The sequence below is a fragment of the Ochlerotatus camptorhynchus genome, unplaced genomic scaffold (assembly GCF_037179485.1).
Source record: "Ochlerotatus camptorhynchus isolate MF236.1 unplaced genomic scaffold, CSIRO-AGI_Acam_v1.1 ptg000213l, whole genome shotgun sequence".
NCBI lineage: Eukaryota > Metazoa > Arthropoda > Insecta > Diptera > Culicidae > Ochlerotatus > Ochlerotatus camptorhynchus.
In genome coordinates, this window is record NW_027040703.1 from 7,486,950 (window position 1) to 7,504,739 (window position 17,790).

Here is a 17,790-nt window from a genome sequence, read left to right on the forward strand (position 1 = left end):
ACGACAACTTTTCGGAAAACCATTTGTGCAGAATTAATCTGCGAGTTGATAAACTGATCCGACCCATCGTTCGAAATTTCTCACCTTTTTTTAATTTTCAGGTGTGTTGCCAAAATAAACAATGTTTTTTCACACTGAGCGAAAATTCACAATTTTCCGTTACGTTTTAACCCTAAACTATTGATAAACAGGTGTACAATTTCTTTAATGAACAGTCCTTAGCAGTCTCTTCATCGCGTCGATTTTCACGATTGAAGCCACTGCCTTATAAAGGGTTAATCTTAGCTGCTACACTGCAGCAAAACTTCACGTAATCGCCATTGGTGCAATCCATTAAATTTTATTGGATGTCCAATAAAGATATCGCTTTGAAAAAATCCAATGAAAGTTATGTGTCAATAATTTTCATATGACCATCCTTTAAAACACATATTTCGGAGAACAGTAGCCACCTGGAAAAAACTTGCGTTTTATATAATTTTCCAATAGCGCAATGGTATATGAAAATCAATGCCTTTTAAGTGTCATTTTCATTCCGTGTAGCTTATACGACTTTTGGCACGTTTTACTTTTCACAAAAAATTGGGAAAATATAACCGAAATGTAATAAATTACGAACAAAAATTGGATTCTAAATAAATCCGAATTGTCTATTTAGGCGGTTTTGTCCAACTTTTTGTCATGATGACATAGGAAAAATGTATTTACACGTAAAGAATTGGAGAAAAAAAATAAGTTTTTAGATTTACGATATCTTTTTCCAATATTTTTTAGAAAATTCCAAACTATCTTTTTTTTTTGGACAGTAACCTTTCCGTTAATGTACGAAGCTGATACTGCTACTCAGTGTTTGTTGCAGAGAAGCAAGCATCGAGTAATACTTTGAGATATGAATGGATTCTGGATGTTATCTTGGCAAAGAAAAGTGACATCAAAATCGGACAAAAAAGCCAAAATCTTGCATGATTCTCTCCGTCACATGTCGTCTGTATGGGAGATCATGTTTTTTTTCAACAGAGATCCTGTAGGCTCAAGACTATTTTTTTTTTCAAATGGGCGTATGTGTTATCACATATGTATTATTGAAAAAAAACTTTACTTGAAAACCATTCTAAGAATCTGATTGAGTGCCTGAGAAGAAGTTGTAGTTAATCAATTGGGCTTTATAAAAAAAATGTTCACTGAAGAAAAAATTGAATTTTTGTCCAAAAATAAAAACTAAGATTTGGAATGTCAATTTCTAATCGCCTCAACGTAAGGTTTTTTTCTTATAAGGCTAAGTCATAAGAAAATAATAAAAAATGTTCCAATATGAAGCAGCATTGAATAAAAGAGATCCTGGAAAAAAAAACAACTTTTCATAAATGTAGCTGTTTTCGAGATGTTTAAAAAAATTCGACAAAAATTGCTTTTTCCCTTTCCCTTTTCATAAGTTAGTCGTGATTCTTCATCTAAAGGGCGTCCACGATTAAATTGCCACACTATGAAATTGCTCTAACTTTTTAACCGTTGGGTAGAATTTAATGAAAATTTGGGTGGATTTAGTTCATAGTGCATTATTTACATCCTGCAAGTTTTAAAGCCCTGTGATCAAAACTTGCGGAAATGGAGTCGAAAGAACAGCTCGTGCGTGATAAAATCTTGCGCATTCATCACGAGAACAAGGATCTCTCGCATCGTTCCATCGCTAAAACGTTGGGAATCGCGAATTCCACGGTGTCGCGAGTGATTAAGCGGTTCGAGGAACGGTTGACCACCGATCGGAAGCCCAGAAGTGAAGGAAAAAGTATTCCGTACAACACCAAAAATCACAACCGCGTAGTTGGGGCCTTCAACCGAAATCCGAACGCCTCCGTTAGGGATGTGGCTAAGAAGCTGCACCTAAGCCGAAGTTTTGTCCAGAAGGCCAAAACTAAGGCTGGGCTTCGAACGTTCAAGGTACAAAAGGCCCCTAATCGCGACGAAAAGCAGAACAAGTCCGCCAAAACCCGTGCCAGGAAGTTGTACCTCAACATGCTGACGAAAGTTGAATGCTGCATCATGGACGACGAAACATATGTGAAGGCCGACTTCAAACAGATCCCCGGTAACCTGTTTTTCACGGCCAAGGATAAGTTCAGCGTTCCGGAGCATGTCCGCACTCAGAAGATGTCCAAATTTGCGAAGAAATTCCTGGTTTGGCAAGCCATCTGCACGTGCGGGAAGCGGGGTGCACCTTTCGTGACCCAGGACACGATGAACGGACAGGTGTACATAAAAGAGTGCCTCCAGAAGCGGCTGCTTCCTCTCCTGAAGGCCCACAACGTCCCAACAATCTTCTGGCCGGATTTGGCCTCATGCCACTACTCCAAGGACGTGCTGAAGTGGTATGCGGACAATAAGGTCAATTTCGTGCCGAAAATGTTCAACTCTCCCAACACTCCGGAGCTCCGCCCCATCGAGAAGTACTGGGCGATTATGAAGCAGCACCTTCTTAAACGACCTAAGGTAGTGAAGACAGTCGAGGAACTGAAGAAAGTATGGGTTTACATGCAAAAAACGGTTGATTCACAGGTTGTGCAGAATCTTATGGCCGGGGTTAAGGCCAAGGTGCGGGCATTTGCGTATGGACTGTAAATAAAATACGAGTAAAATGGTAAAATTAAGTTTAATAGTTATTTCTCAATCCCTGAAAATTTGATGGCAATCGGATGAAAACTCGAATTTTGCGAATCAATTTTGTGTGTGGCAATTTCATCGTGGACACCCTTTATAACGATAGTTTTTTCAAAATTCACATACAATTTCCTACAACTTACCTATTCACATCAAGAAGAGCATGAGCATGATTGACCGCCCACGGTTGCTACTATGTTATTGCCAGACCAGCTGTAATTACTCAGAGAACGAAAAACGATGCTTGGGACTAGCAACCATCCTCAATGTGTAAAAACGGGTGATCTCAAACTAGGCAATACCAGCGCCAACCGCGCCCGAACACAGGTCAAGAAAGGAAGAAGTATGAATGCGTTGACATGACACTCGCTTTGATGGAAACCGAGAACACCTCTGCACTTCCACGAGGAATCACTGACATATTGGGTAATAGGGTTGGGTTTGCAGCAGGGTTCGTTTTGGTAAACGATAAGCTGAATTGATGTCTAACGATCATATAACGCAAAGGAGCTTGGGATTGAACCCACGGTCTGCTGCTGAATAAGCAAAAACGTTTGCCACTAGGCAGACGAGCCTAATTTTAATCATCGAGTTGCTGTTATTACCATGTAGTCATGTTAACAAATAAAACGATTGACGAATCTTGAATGTGGATGGGCTTGAGATTAGACTCATAATGTTCTGCTCAGTAAGCAAAAATTGTTGCTCTAAGGCCACCGACCCCGAATATCACATTATACCGTTACTCAAGTTGTTATAACTATTCAAACCCGGCACCGACGACATCGAAAAGTTTTGCAAAATACACGATAAACAAGTGATCTTACCATACATTTTTAGTATGAAAGGACCTGGGACCGCGTTTGCTGCTCAGTAAGCAAGCCACTGTAACCGAAGATTTTTCAAATCCGAAAACTAAATGCTACGAAAGAGTACTTAGGCCTTCATTACGTTCCACTTTCACGCGACGTTCAATGTTTCGATTTTCTCTTTATGCATTGTTCAGGCAATCATAACAAGCTATCACCGACGTGACAATTGTTTAAGCTCTGGATAAACAAGCTATTCAAATGAAATTACGTTCTCGAATTTCACTTGGTATGTAATGAACAACAGAAATAGGCGATAATTCATATAGTTTCAGCGGTTGCTGGTTAATTTTAAATATACTAACGACACTGCCTACGGCGACTACGACGGCGACTACGACGGCGACTACGACGGCGACTACGTTGGCGACTACGTCGGCGACTACGTCGGCGACTACGTCGGCGACTACGACGGCGACTACGACGGTGACTACGACGGCGACTACGACGGCGACTACGACGGCGACTACGACGGCGACTACGACGGCGACTACGACGGCGACTACGACGGCGACTACGACGGCGACTACGACGGCGACTACGACGGCGACTACGACGGCGACTACGACGGCGACTACGACGGCGACTACGACGGCGACTACGACGGCGACTACGACGGCGACTACGACGGCGACTACGACGGCGACTACGACGGCGACTACGACGGCGACTACGACGGCGACTACGACGGCGACTACGACGGCGACTACGACGGCGACTACGACGGCGACTACGACGGCGACTACGACGGCGACTACGACGGCGACTACGACGGCGACTACGACGGCGACTACGACGGCGACTACGACGGCGACTACGACGGCGACTACGACGGCGACTACGACGACGACTACGACGGCGACTACGACGGCGACTACGTTGGCGACTACGACGGCGACTACGACGGCGACTACGACGGCGACTACGACGGCGACTACGACGGCGACTACGACGGCGACTACGACGGCGACACGACGGCGACTACGACGGCGACTACGACGGCGACTACGACGGCGACTACGACGGCGACTACGACGGCGACTACGACGGCGACTACGACGGCGACTACGACGGCGACTACGTTGGCGACTACGACGGCGACTACGACGGCGACTACGACGGCGACTACGACGGCGACTACGACAGCGACTACGACGGCGACTACGACGGCGACTACGACGGCGACTACGACGGCGACTACGACGGCGACTACGACGGTGACTACGACGGCGACTACGACGGCGACTACGACGGCGACTACGACGGCGACTACGACGGCGACTATGACGGCGACTATGACGGCGACTACGACGGCGACTACGACGGTGATTACGACGGCGACTACGACGGTGATTACGACGGTGACTACGACGGTGACTACGACGGCGACTACGACGGCGACTACGACGGCGACTACGACGGCGACTACGACGGCGACTACGACGGCGACTACGACGGCGACTACGACGGCGACTACGACGGCGACTACGACGGCGACTACGACGGCGACTACGACGGCGACTACGACGGCGACTACGACGGCGACTACGACGGCGACTACGACGGCGACTACGACGGCGACTACGACGGCGACTACGACGGCGACTACGACGGCGACTACGACGGCGACTACGACGGCGACTACGACGGCGACTACGACAGCGACTACGACGGCGACTACGACGGCGACTACGACGGCGACTACGACGGCGACTACGACGGCGACTACGACGGCGACGACAACAGCGAATTTGTAACTTACGATTTGTCTAGGATATAACCTTTGCCCGACACCTCCACTTGAGCTTCATGTCTGCTATCTGTCACTGTTTGCAAAAATACGTAATAGCAATTACCTTTGTTGTAATACTACCTTCAACGAAAACAAATATTCTTGCATTGCCATGGTCATCTGGGAGGAGGTTCACGTCTAGTGATTTCCCCAGGAACCATTCACGGCCACCAGCTACCACCCGTCCAGTCTTGGGCGTATCCAGCAAGACATCCTTCAGTTTGCTCGCAATCTCCGACACTGACGAGAGACCAGCAAACGAGCACTTTTGCAAGCCTCAAACTCGCTGATTCATGGCAATTTCGGCCATGGAATCACCACCAAAACTCGCAACGGACACATTATCAGTACTTTCCCCTGCTAATTTACCACCCGGACCGTGTTCAAACACGCCCACGGTGACGAGACTCTCGATAGAACTACACGCCGAAAGCGTGACATCCGAACACGGTAAACCGGCCTCCCGGTAGGCAATGCAAATCACAAGCACACTTATACAAAAAACACACCCGTGAAAAGAAACGGATCCAATAAACGTCATTCTCGCGAAAGCAAACCCGCCGTCTTCGAACGAAAAAAGGAACTCGATGAGTAATTTTGTTATACGGAATTTACACTGAAAATCAACCGGGAATGCACTATTTTCACACCAACCAACTGCGAAACACGTTCAGAAGCACTTTTGATACACTTTCGGTATCAATTTCTGTCGAAAACACTTAATTTTTTGCAATAATAGTAGCGGGCGAACCAACACTGACCGTGCCGAGTTTTTTCACACACCTTCTTTCCTATTGACATCAAGAAGATTAGACGAACTATTTTCATGCAACCGGTGAAATAAAGATGAATATTATATTCAATGTAGGTAACTACACCAACTGATAAAACAAAGGTTGCTCTATCAGGCAGTGTATTAAGTTTGCATGAGTGTGCAAGCATATGTTGCTTAGGCCGGGCCAGAAAATATTCCATAAGATAATTATTTTTTAAGCATCCAGAAAACAAATGCTGATTTTTTTTAAATCGAAAGTGAGGGCGATTAGCAATTTACCTTCTAAATTTTATTTTAGATTTTTTTTTAATAAACATTTTTTAGTGAATAAACTTTTATAAAGCCCACCTAATCATGTTTTGTTGTTTTTGACATCATCCACATCCAGAGGGTCAGTCATTTTCGAATGTATGGGAATGGTAGGAAACCATTTGGAAATGCATGAAAATTTTCAGTTTTTATTTATTACCGTCTTTATGGGCAGTTTTAGATGCTCAAAAATTGCACGAGTACATTACTATGGTGATAAGGTAAACACTCGTTTATTTGTTTCCTTCTTTGAAAGCATGTTTAGTCACAAATCGAGGATTTTCTGATATTCTCCATACTGCAAAAATGATTTTCCTACCACTGAAGGGGCGACATCTCTCGCTACTACTCAAATCATATAATTAATTGATTCTCTACAACTTCTTCTCAGGCACAAATTCGTTACAATTAACGGATTTCGAGTTACGATTTTTTTAAAACTACATACGTAAAAACACATACGCCCTTTTAAAAAAATTAGTCTTTAACATAAAGGATCTCTGACCTGTGTCTCCCATACAGAAGACATGTGAAAGGTTTCATTCAAACCTTAGAATTGTTCAGCTGATTTGGCTTATTCACGCAAATTCAAAGGCAAACGACCAAGGAGGTGGCACCTTTATCTCTACTAATAACAAGTAGCCATAGCGAGCATTCGCGGGCCCACGCTTAGATTGATACGTGATAACGATTTTATGCTGGCTACGAAAAGAAGGCGGTGTGTCAGGCCCTTGCAAACGATTTGCTTTTCTAGCTTCCATAAACTATTTTTATGCTAGCTACAAAATATTCGAATGGATCAGTGGTAATGTTTAAAAAGTCATAAATTGACGACAACCCCGCAATAAAACCTAAGTTGAAAAACTCAGTTGAGATTTCAACCGCCCAAGGTGATTTCTTTAATCTTCACACAATTCGGTTCGATTGCTCTAAATAATTAACTTGTACAGAAAATATCATAATAAGTTAGTGTACATTAGACCTGTTCATTTTAAACGAAATGTTCGGAATGTAACGGGTCAACCGTGATTACTGTTCGTCATGTTAATTTGAACTTTTGTGCAAATTTTCAGCAAAATCGGTGTTGATTTAGAGGTGCTTCTAGTTAATTTTATGTTTTCAAGGTAATTTACGGCTTATAATATTTGTATCTCGAGACTGAAACAACGAAAGCCGCTGTAACAACTTTCATAGCAAAGCTTAATGTGTCATGTATCAACTTTGTAACCAAAGGTTGACTATTCGAAGTGATTTTATTGAATTTTCACTTAGTTTCATGCTCGAAGATATCTTAAAATGTGAAGAATTTTAAAGTATTTGTTCTACGAATTTTCCACCCATATGATATAAAAATGTGTAGTGTACGGCATAATGTTCCTCATATTGTTCTAGAAGTTTCGTTCCAACATAGTTTTCGTGTATATTTCATAGATTGAGAGATAAAAATCAGAAAAGAGGCCGTTTAGCTAAAATTCACAAGACAACAGAACCAATAAAAGTCAATTAGATTGACAGAACATAGTTGCATTGCTTTTCAATGACGACCGATGACTGTTTCATTGATATATGATTTTTTCATAAATATGAATCCTCAGTAGACGTGTTTTTTTTATCAAAGGCAAGTGTCACTCGAACCATAACAGCAATTTATAAAATAAAAAAAAAAACACGTCTACTGAGGATTCATATTTATGAAAAAATCATATATCAATGACAGTCATCGGTCGTCATTGAAAAGCAATGCAACTATGTTCTGTCAATCTAATTGACTTTTATTGGTTCTGTTGTCTTGTGAATTTTAGCTAAACGGCCTCTTTTCTGATTTTTATCTCTCAATCTATGAAATATACACGAAAACTATGTTGGAACGAAACTTCTAGAACAATATGAGGAACATTATGCCGTACACTACACATTTTTATATCATATGGGTGGAAAATTCGTAGAACAAATACTTTAAAATTCTTCACATTTTAAGATATCTTCGAGCATGAAACTAAGTGAAAATTCAATAAAATCACTTCGAATAGTCAACCTTTGGTTACAAAGTTGATACATGACACATTAAGCTTTGCTATGAAAGTTGTTACAGCAGCTTTCGTTGTTTCAGTCTCGAGATACAAATATTATAAGCCGTAAATTACCTTGAAAACATAAAATTAACTAGAAGCACCTCTAAATCAACACCGATTTTGCTGAAAATTTGCACAAAATTTCAAATTAACATGACGAACAGTAATCACGGTTGACCCGTTACATTCCGAACATTTCGTTTAAAATGAACAGGTCTAGTGTACATAGTCTATGTCGCTACGGATTCGGTAGTGAACCAAATCCGTTTTATGACTTAGCTTTAATAAGTAATGAAAAGGTGCACCAAAAGAAAAAAAAAGGTTATAAAGCCAAGTTATTCGACCGCAAGTGCTTCGAGTTATATCATTCGATGTTGTTAAAGATTTATGAATGTACCATAAATCTCGTTATAACAAATTGCTCTTCACCTTACTCTACAATAAATATAAATAAACTGTCAAACAGTATTGATGCTCATGTAACTCTACATTTCATCGCACGGTGTATGGAATCAAAAAACTTCGTATGAGCAAAATCTTCTGCACAGTATTGTGATCCAATTCATGCAAAAAAAAAAAAAAAAACAAAACAAGTATGCCACCACAGTTAGAACTTTCGCTTTCCAATAACCGTTGACTGTGGCTAGAAAATTAGCTTAAACCCACTACTACCTTGTAAACGTTTTTGTTTGCAATAAATGAATCTAGCTAGGTAAGACACTCACACCCCAAACCAGAGAAGACACAAAACGCGTGTCTGCCCTTAGTAAAACACACAAAATCACTGAGCTGGAACTAAAATATGCGCCTTTCTTGGACTCCCTTAGTCCCCCTCCCCCATCTCACTCACGCGAGCAAGTTCGATGTAATCAGGTGGCGGTCTTTAGCTACCTCTGACGCATCACATTAGCATCGAGTGTGGAGACCCTAGGACGGATAGGGTGGTGGTGGTGGTAGAGATGTTTCGTTTATCTTTTCCTTCAGCTCAAAGAACCAACAAATGTGTCATGCGTTCTAATTTTTCAGCTAGAACCACCAATTTTCTAACCTGCCAAACCGTGTACACCGTACACCCTAACACCACACAGCAACCATGAAGTTGTCGGCAGCAATTTTACGCTGATTTCCAGTTGTCTTACCGAAAAGCTCCCTATCTGTGTAACGGTTAGAGGTGACGACACGACACAGTAGCACAGAGAGACAGAGAGGGTGGGTGGTCAGTCTGTGAACCACTTCTGTTATGTAAGCTCCAATAGAACGATATCGGTACGGTGTATTGTTACTTGGTTTGCGCTGCGGGTTACCTATGCTTCAAGAGGGATGCTGCATCAAACGTGATGAATGGAGGATGCTCGGCTAAAGGCTGTCCAACAGGGTACAACAACAATGACGAGGAAGCGGGTTAAATGATCGATTTGTCTCGTTGTTGGTTGGATAGATAAGATTCTTGTCCCTAACGGTGGAGGTTTGTACAAAAGAGTTTTCAAACGGTTCTTGCAAGTGTGCTATTAAGCTTTTAGTTGCATGGAATTTCTAGTAGTCAGTTTCCCGGTTGCGCTTATTTCCAAAGGCCTTGAGTTGCATACTACAGCTAAGCGTATTAATCATCGAAACCTGATCTTTCATAATTGGTATTTGCAATGTCTCAATTTCCACCAAAAGTAACCATTTGTCCAAATGCCCATATCACCTGCTGACACAGTGACCGTAATCGGTGTGTGAACAAAAGTTAAATGGGCTTGCCCGGTATCAAGCGTAGGTCGTTTCGATTTCATCTTCCGCTGCGCTTTGCAACCATAAAATTGAGTGTGAAAAATATGCAAATCACTGCCAGTCGGTATGTCGCACATAATTCGATAATAGAGACACGATGCACGCCATATCTTTTGGCGGTTGAGTTATCTGCAAAAAAAGAACTGATTGCAGCCGATTTGCTTGGCACTTACCGGTTCGCTGCCCTCGTGGGAGAGAGATTCGCGCGAGCTGTTCACGTTGTCAATGGGCTGGGTGACGACGATGCTTTTCTGCAAGAGATACGATATTCAGTCCGGTCAGCGGTGTCAGGATAAAAGTGTCACGTAAACTGTGTTGTTCATACCTTGCCTGAGCTGCCTCGCTTTCGTTGGATTTTGGGCGCCACCGTCGATGAGATGGAACCGCGACTGGCGGTTGTGAGGGCGGCTGCCGTTGCCGTCACTGATGTAAGTGCATGTGTGCTATAATAGCTACTGCCGTTGCTGATGCTGTTTTGGAAACTCACAGGAACTGGCGTGGTCGCACTTGAACTGTCCGCCGATTGCGTGAAGACGATTGTCTGCAATAATTGGAAAACAAACAAAGTAGTACGTTAACTGAACTGCTTGGGTACATGTGCTGACCGAATAATTTCTGACCATTGTTTTGACACGTGCAACGTGAACTTTTATGGATGTATTCTTGGGGTAAAATTTGGCACACGTTGTGCAATTGAACCTATAAAGCGTGCAGGTCGTTTGAGATAACCCCAAAAAGCGGTAGCAAATAATCGCACCGTTTTTACACAAGTTCTGGTAATGGTCTAGACAGTATCTGTGAAACAATAGAGCTTCAGAACTACCGTGTGGGTAACTAGGGTGTGATGGTAATTCAGACGGGTGATCATTTTGATGGCTTTACATGTGCGGTAAGGTTTTTCGATAGTTTTGATGTAATGGGGTGACGAGAGCGGCTTAGCTCGGAAATTATGAGAAACAGTCCCCGTTATGTATGCGGTAGTGATCAGTGTGTCCGCCTTTTTTGCAATCTTTATAGAATGACTTATCGGAACATTCTTCTTTTTTTGCAATTAACTTGTAGGTTAGAGTAGATAATATCCAAAATATTTGTGATTTAACCCTAGACCCTATGTTAGATAAAAAGCCACAAAACTAAGCCTATTATAATGCATGATTTGAACATTTGATCTCATTTTCTGACAAAAAGATATATAGAGGCCTCTTAGCAAATCCTTCACTAATTACACTAATTAAAAAAAATGTAGTGATAAGCGGGTTCCGGCGATTTAATAAGTGCTAAAACAAAAACCTCAAAAATAGCAAAAAACTGTTATTTATTGGCCAATTTTCAATTTTTGAGTGTTCATTTTGATTTTTTTGAATAGCATTGAGTTGATTAGATTTTGAAATGGAAATTATTCAATTATTTATTGAAGATTCAAGATTTTGTTTTTGTTGAACCATGTTTTCAATTCTCACTTTTGAGTTTTCCTTTGCAATTTTTCAATTGATGCTTTATTGCAGTTTAACCGGGGAGTAAAAAAAATATATTGCAACTTTTTAATTTTCAGTTGCAAATTTCCACTAGCTTTTTGCTTACGTATGCGGATCCAGATCTTTGAGGATGGGAGGGAGGGGGTTGGGGCTATAACAAATAAAAGTGCAATTGGCTCTCTGAGGATGAGGGCACACTTAAAAAAAATGTTTACCATAATTTAAGCTTATGAAACCTAAAGGGCGCACTTTAAAAATTAATATTTCTGATCATGTTCAAACTAAACTGATAATAAATAAAAATGTCGTATAGCTTGAGGAACCACATTCTGTGTGTTTTACTCACAGTGTTTTTAGATTCCTTAATGTTTCAATTCCAGCTTTTTGAGAATTCATCAAGTTTATCCAGTTTTTCATTAATAATAGCAATTTTTTTGAAGTATGATTACCGTTCCAGAATGATTGAGATGTTTAAAATTTAAACTTTTATTTTGGAAAAGAAATCTTGAAATGTTATGTTTATTAACAGTCATAATACCTGCAAAATGCATGGCGATGCACGTGATATTTCATAATTGCTATTTTAAATGTCTCAATTTCCACTCTACTGTGCAGCATTTAAGGGGAAAGATGATTCAAAATCATCGGGCCTGTTTAAATCAAAAATTCAAACACGATGCTTCAGAATCCAATAAATGGATGCAGTGACGTCGCCTTAACCTCAATCTACCTGTGCACCAACTCTCAAAACATAAGCAATTATCAAAATATTGCTTGCAATGGATAGATATCGAGTTAACTAGAAGATTAAGTGTGTTTTTCAACCGATTCGAGTATGAATATGGCATTAAATCTGTTTTTGAAAATGGTGCACAGGTAAAAAGTGAGGTTACGCGACGCCACTGAATGGATGAAACGTGGAAATCTCGTACCGTACGATCCGTTGTATTGTTATCTATAAATGGTTGGTCGTTGGGAGCATCTAATCTAAAAATGTTAAATGATGCTCCATTTTCCTCGAGTGATTGGGACATGAGCACTAACTCTTGTGAAGGAACCCTAGTTCTATCTTTCCTTGTGTAAAAACTGAAAACACGGGTCTCTAATCAATCTACAGGAAAAGTTTGCTAAAACTCACAATGACTCGTGAACTTTTCCTTTTGCGTGCTTCATAAAACCTCGCAAAATTTTCCAACGCTACACACGAACAGGTGAGAGCTATATTTCAGTAGAGAGTAATAGAACGAAAAAATATTATAAATTTATGAACATATAAATGAAAATAAAGGGAAGATCTCAGCCAGTTTAATTTATTTTGTACTCTTACTGTCCTGCTGCAATACTGTTGAACCAAAGGTACTTTTTCAGGTTATTGCCAAACTAGTTAAAAAATTCTGCAGGCAAATCAGGATCACAAAAAAGGAACTTTCAAGTACAAAACATCAAACGTCTAAAACCAGAAAAAGCACTACTGTGTTACCTGACTTATAACGAATATACTAGGGGCATCCCACTCTAAACTTCATACCTAATATCAATAAAATATTTGTAAATCTCGCGTAAGTATTCCTAGGTATATTTAAGTATTTTAAACCATGGTTATAAATTTCCATCGAAGTAACACTTATTTTTTGATGACCGGTTGCTAGTGTATGTGTTTGTTGTTGACTTGTTGTTTTCGGTCGTCTTGTATTTATACAAATAGGAGTGTTAAGGTGTTTCCTCGTAGAGTCCGTTTTTCCATCACACCTCGCAATTTCAAGAGCACACATCTCAAGATCTACGAGGTGTATACATCTGAAAATTTCAGACATTCCTTGCTTCTCCGCAGCAAACAACAAGTAGTAGTTTCAGCTACGTGCATTCACAGAAACCTTATTATTTTTATATGTGAAATTGCGAAGTGTAACACGGAAAAGGTCGCTACAGGGAATCACCTTAAGTACTTTCATTATGAGTATAAATTAGCAATATTTAAGTTATATTTTTCAGCGATTCAGCTTGTAAAAATAGTTCAAGGGCTGGTTACAAATAATGATGTTTTCAGTACAAGTTTAACGGTATTTACCGATCGACTGAACTCAAAGTGTGTATTGGCTCACATATACCCTCTCGGTGCACAAAGATGATGAGTATTGGTATATTCAGATATATGCGTGCATTAGCTGACCGGAGCAAAATTTGCTAGGCATGAGAGAGACAACTAGCACTTTTCTCTCTCTCTCTCTCCCTCTCGTACCTTCGCAAAATCTCGCCTTGCGCGTGAAACATCGCTCAGGGCGGAGTTCACCTTATTTCTACACACAAAGAACAAATATTGTTGCTATAAAAATAATGCAATTTTAAACTAAAAGTTTTCCAAATTGTGTAGTTTTAACATTAAAATATTCAAAACGAAAGTTATTTTTTTGGATTTAAAAGTGTTTCTTTTACTTTTCGACTCGTAATTTTAAAAGTGGTTTTTTGAAATAAAAGTTGTTGAACTGTCAAAAATACCTCTTCATTGCGATGTTTTTGGCAGCACTGGACTTCGGTTTGGCGCTAAATTTGATGAGCGACACAAAACAAGGCGAAGCAGCTTCCAATTGAATGGAAATGGAGTTTACACTTTACTCACTTTGCTTCCACCCCAGCTTCCACCGGATTTACCAGGCAGAAAATCATTAAGGTGAGAATTTTTGAGAATGATCGCATATATAGTTTTCATTAATTTTAATTTTGCAAAACCGGAACCGGAAAGCTAACCGGGATGCAGATTATCGCTTTCAGCTCTAGACATTCTTGAAGATGTTTTGCAGGGCCAATGTTGGACTTCATCATAGTTCAGAGCATCAGATTTGGACAAACTTGACTCAACGGATTAAATTCATCTAGTATCCAGGTAATTATGCATTACATTATCCAGAACATTAACTCAAGAGTTGTTTAAACTTGTTTGTAATTTTCAGTGGAACGGAACTCATTCTTACAAATGACCCAATCTAACGCTCTGGTTCGATCTCTCAATATGGAAAATCAACCCATGACCGATACGGCATCATCGGCTGAATATTTTCGATTTACGGCTGTTCCGCCGATTCGAATGATTCCACCACAAATTTCTTTACAACACCCTAAAGATGCGTGTTTTGTTCCCCTTGTGTGTTTTCATTAATATGGAGGATTTATCATATACGTGATCAACGTAGTGCAGCAACGACATCAGCATGTGTTGTTCAAGCGAGTCTTCAACTCTGTGATAGGAATTCTGCAGTAATCATATATTTGCCTCAGTTTTTCAACAACAAATAGCGCATCAAATAAAATAGTTCTCCATTTGCCAAATCAGTGACTGATGTCCTGAAGGAAGCCACCCACCACCACGACGTCTTTGAAAACCGGGTAGTCATAATGATTTATTGTTATTGTTATTTGTGTCAAGTGATAACAATATGTCTGGATTTATGAATTAACCAAATAAAAACACATATTAGAATTTAAAATGTAAAGCGACGTGATTAAATTGAAAATAATGGTTTTTTTTAACTGAAAATATTTAGTTTTACGATTGAAAATACCACATGTCATTTTAAAAGTTTGATTTGAATTAAAAAAAAATATATTTTTCTTTCAACACTGTCTGGCTTTTCATTTGACAGTAGTACAATTTGTTTTGAAAGTTTAAACTTTTAAAATTAATAGCCGGAATTTTTTTGAATTGACAGTTGTTTGACTTTCGTTTTGAAAGCTAACTGCTTTCTTCCAAAATGAACCAATGCAAACTTTTAATTATAACAATGGTTTTTTTTTTTAATTTTAGCAACGATTTTTATTTGTGTGTAAACAGGTTAATTACCTAGCAGTGAATCATCTGACTACGATTTTGTTTTTGCAGTATCGAGGATCTGAAGCCGTGAAAACGTGTTGCAGGCCTGAACAAATGCAGGAAGAAAAGTTTGTCGATCTACCGGGTGTTGAATGGAAATGATCGTGATTCGTTTCTGACCGGAAGGCATTTGCAATGTAAAATTAGACGAACTATACGTTGAATTCGGGGTACTCGTATACAACGTATATTCGTTATAAGTCAGGTAACACAGTAGGACTCTCTTGCCGAATGAACCAATTGGCAAATCTATGTTGCAACTTGGTCATACCAACTCGTTCCCAACCTTTGACAATAGCGCACTCGACTTTTGATTTCTCATCGAAATACAGCTAGAAAGCGCCTCTTTGAAATGATGTCTAAGACAAAGTTGTAGAAACCAAAACAGGTGAATATATAAACATGAACGATCTCACCAAATGAACGATGGTTTGCCCGTGAAGCAAACACTTGGAAGACTGTTGCATCTCCTAGCTCTAGCTCAACACTTCAAACCATTCCATCGGATTTTCAAAGAAACTCTTGCACAATCCACCTTCAATCCAATCAGAATCATCGGCCAGCTTGCCAACCGCCTAATAATAGTTCTAACGAAAAGGATGCTGATAAAAAAAAACACTTTGAAATGTATTTCTCCTGATTACTTGCACTTGCTTTGCACTAAAGTTCTTTTCTAGAACTATGTTATCGAGTGGCACATTGTTTCGGGCTGAAACGCGATTGAAAAAATCAATGACAGAAAAAATTAAGCCTAAAATTTGACACTCGGAAATTTTTCGCGTCCTTACAGAAGCAGAGCACACTTCGATCTTTCCTAACTTTACTGTTAAGAAACATTGTAAAGCTCCGTAAATCTTCCGAATTTGATCAAGGAGTAGGTCACTCCGCACACCAGTCTTGGATCATCTTTTTTGTCAGTGTGCCGCAAGTGTGCCGATTATGCCGGTCATAGAGCAACCTGCGTTTAGTTGTAAAATATCCATCCCGGCATCCCGGTATTTCTGACACCTTGAATTTTTTGGTTTGAAATCGCAAGGATAAATCGGATTGAAGATGACGCGGGAAGTGACGGGTGTACAAAATGTTGGTGTTTTGTGTTCATAGGATGATAAAATTTCTGTATTTTAGGGTTCTATAATACCCTCGAAAGGCAGACCAGAAACCTAGCCTTTCGTGATGTGAAAAACAACGGCCTATCAGCGGCTGGAAACAGTTGGAGCCGGTGGGGAACATTGTTTGACACCGACTATAGAGGATGATGAATATGATTTCTGTAGTTTGTTTTGCGTGAGTTGCGACATTTTTTGAATTAAGGGTATTAATGGGCTCTTATTAACTGTCTATTTCTCTTGAGCCCACTGTAGAACTACGGAAAACCAGACATAACTCTTTGAATAAGTTTTTCTTGAAAACATAGACCTCAAAGCATAGACCTCAGAAACGACATCACTCGGGCTTCTCGCGTAAAACAAGCTTGCTCATTAAGTCGCAAACAATGTTGCATGCAAGGTAAACAATATATAGAAACGTCAAAGTGATGGAAATAATAATTTTCAAATCAATCGTTAAATGCGTGTGAGTGAACTATACGAATAGTGTGAGTGCTGGTCTGAGTTCTTCAGTCAGTCAAATAGCACGTAATAACTTCAATGACAGTTGTCCAGCAGTGCTCCCATTTTATTTACAACAATCGAATGCCTACGAGATTGTACCGATGGATGTGCACAAGCTGTGCCGACTCTAATTTCGGCACACTGTGCTGAGTGACTTACCCTTTGGCCTTTGGCTAATTATACACGTGACTGAATCCGTCTTTGACATAAAAGTTGAGACGTAAACAAACATGTTATGTAATATTAAGTGCTCCGAGACTGAAAAGTTCGTTGCTCGGCGAATAGTACGTTTGATTGAGCTATATTTCGCGTCTGTTATGACTCAAATTTATGTCAAAATTGAAGCTCGCATCTGTCACTCTTAGAGCACCTAAATTTACATGAGTGTAGACTAGAAATTCCTTCGAAAGTAGTCACTTTAACACATTTTAGGTCATTCTTGACTTGACATTTCGTTTTCTAATATTATGCCAACATTTGGGATTTACGGAAGAATGTTTTAAATATATTAATTTAAATCATCCAATAATTTAAATCCTTGAATATCTAGTTCACTTGTTTCAGCGAGAATTGCTCAAATATTAGCTAAGTA

General features: G+C 40.1%; 1 protein-coding gene across 1 annotated transcript in view; it reads right to left on the minus strand.

Moving 5' to 3' along the window:
• LOC135703439 (uncharacterized) overlaps positions 1 to 17,790 on the minus strand; it is an 84,039-nt gene that overhangs the window by 26,907 nt on the left and 39,342 nt on the right. The window contains exons 3-4 of the mRNA XM_065224676.1: positions 10,571 to 10,786; positions 10,419 to 10,496 (exon numbers count right to left, since the gene is read on the minus strand). Of these exons, the coding sequence (XP_065080748.1) occupies positions 10,419 to 10,496; positions 10,571 to 10,786 (294 nt within the window). The remainder of the gene's footprint in view (positions 1 to 10,418; positions 10,497 to 10,570; positions 10,787 to 17,790) is intronic.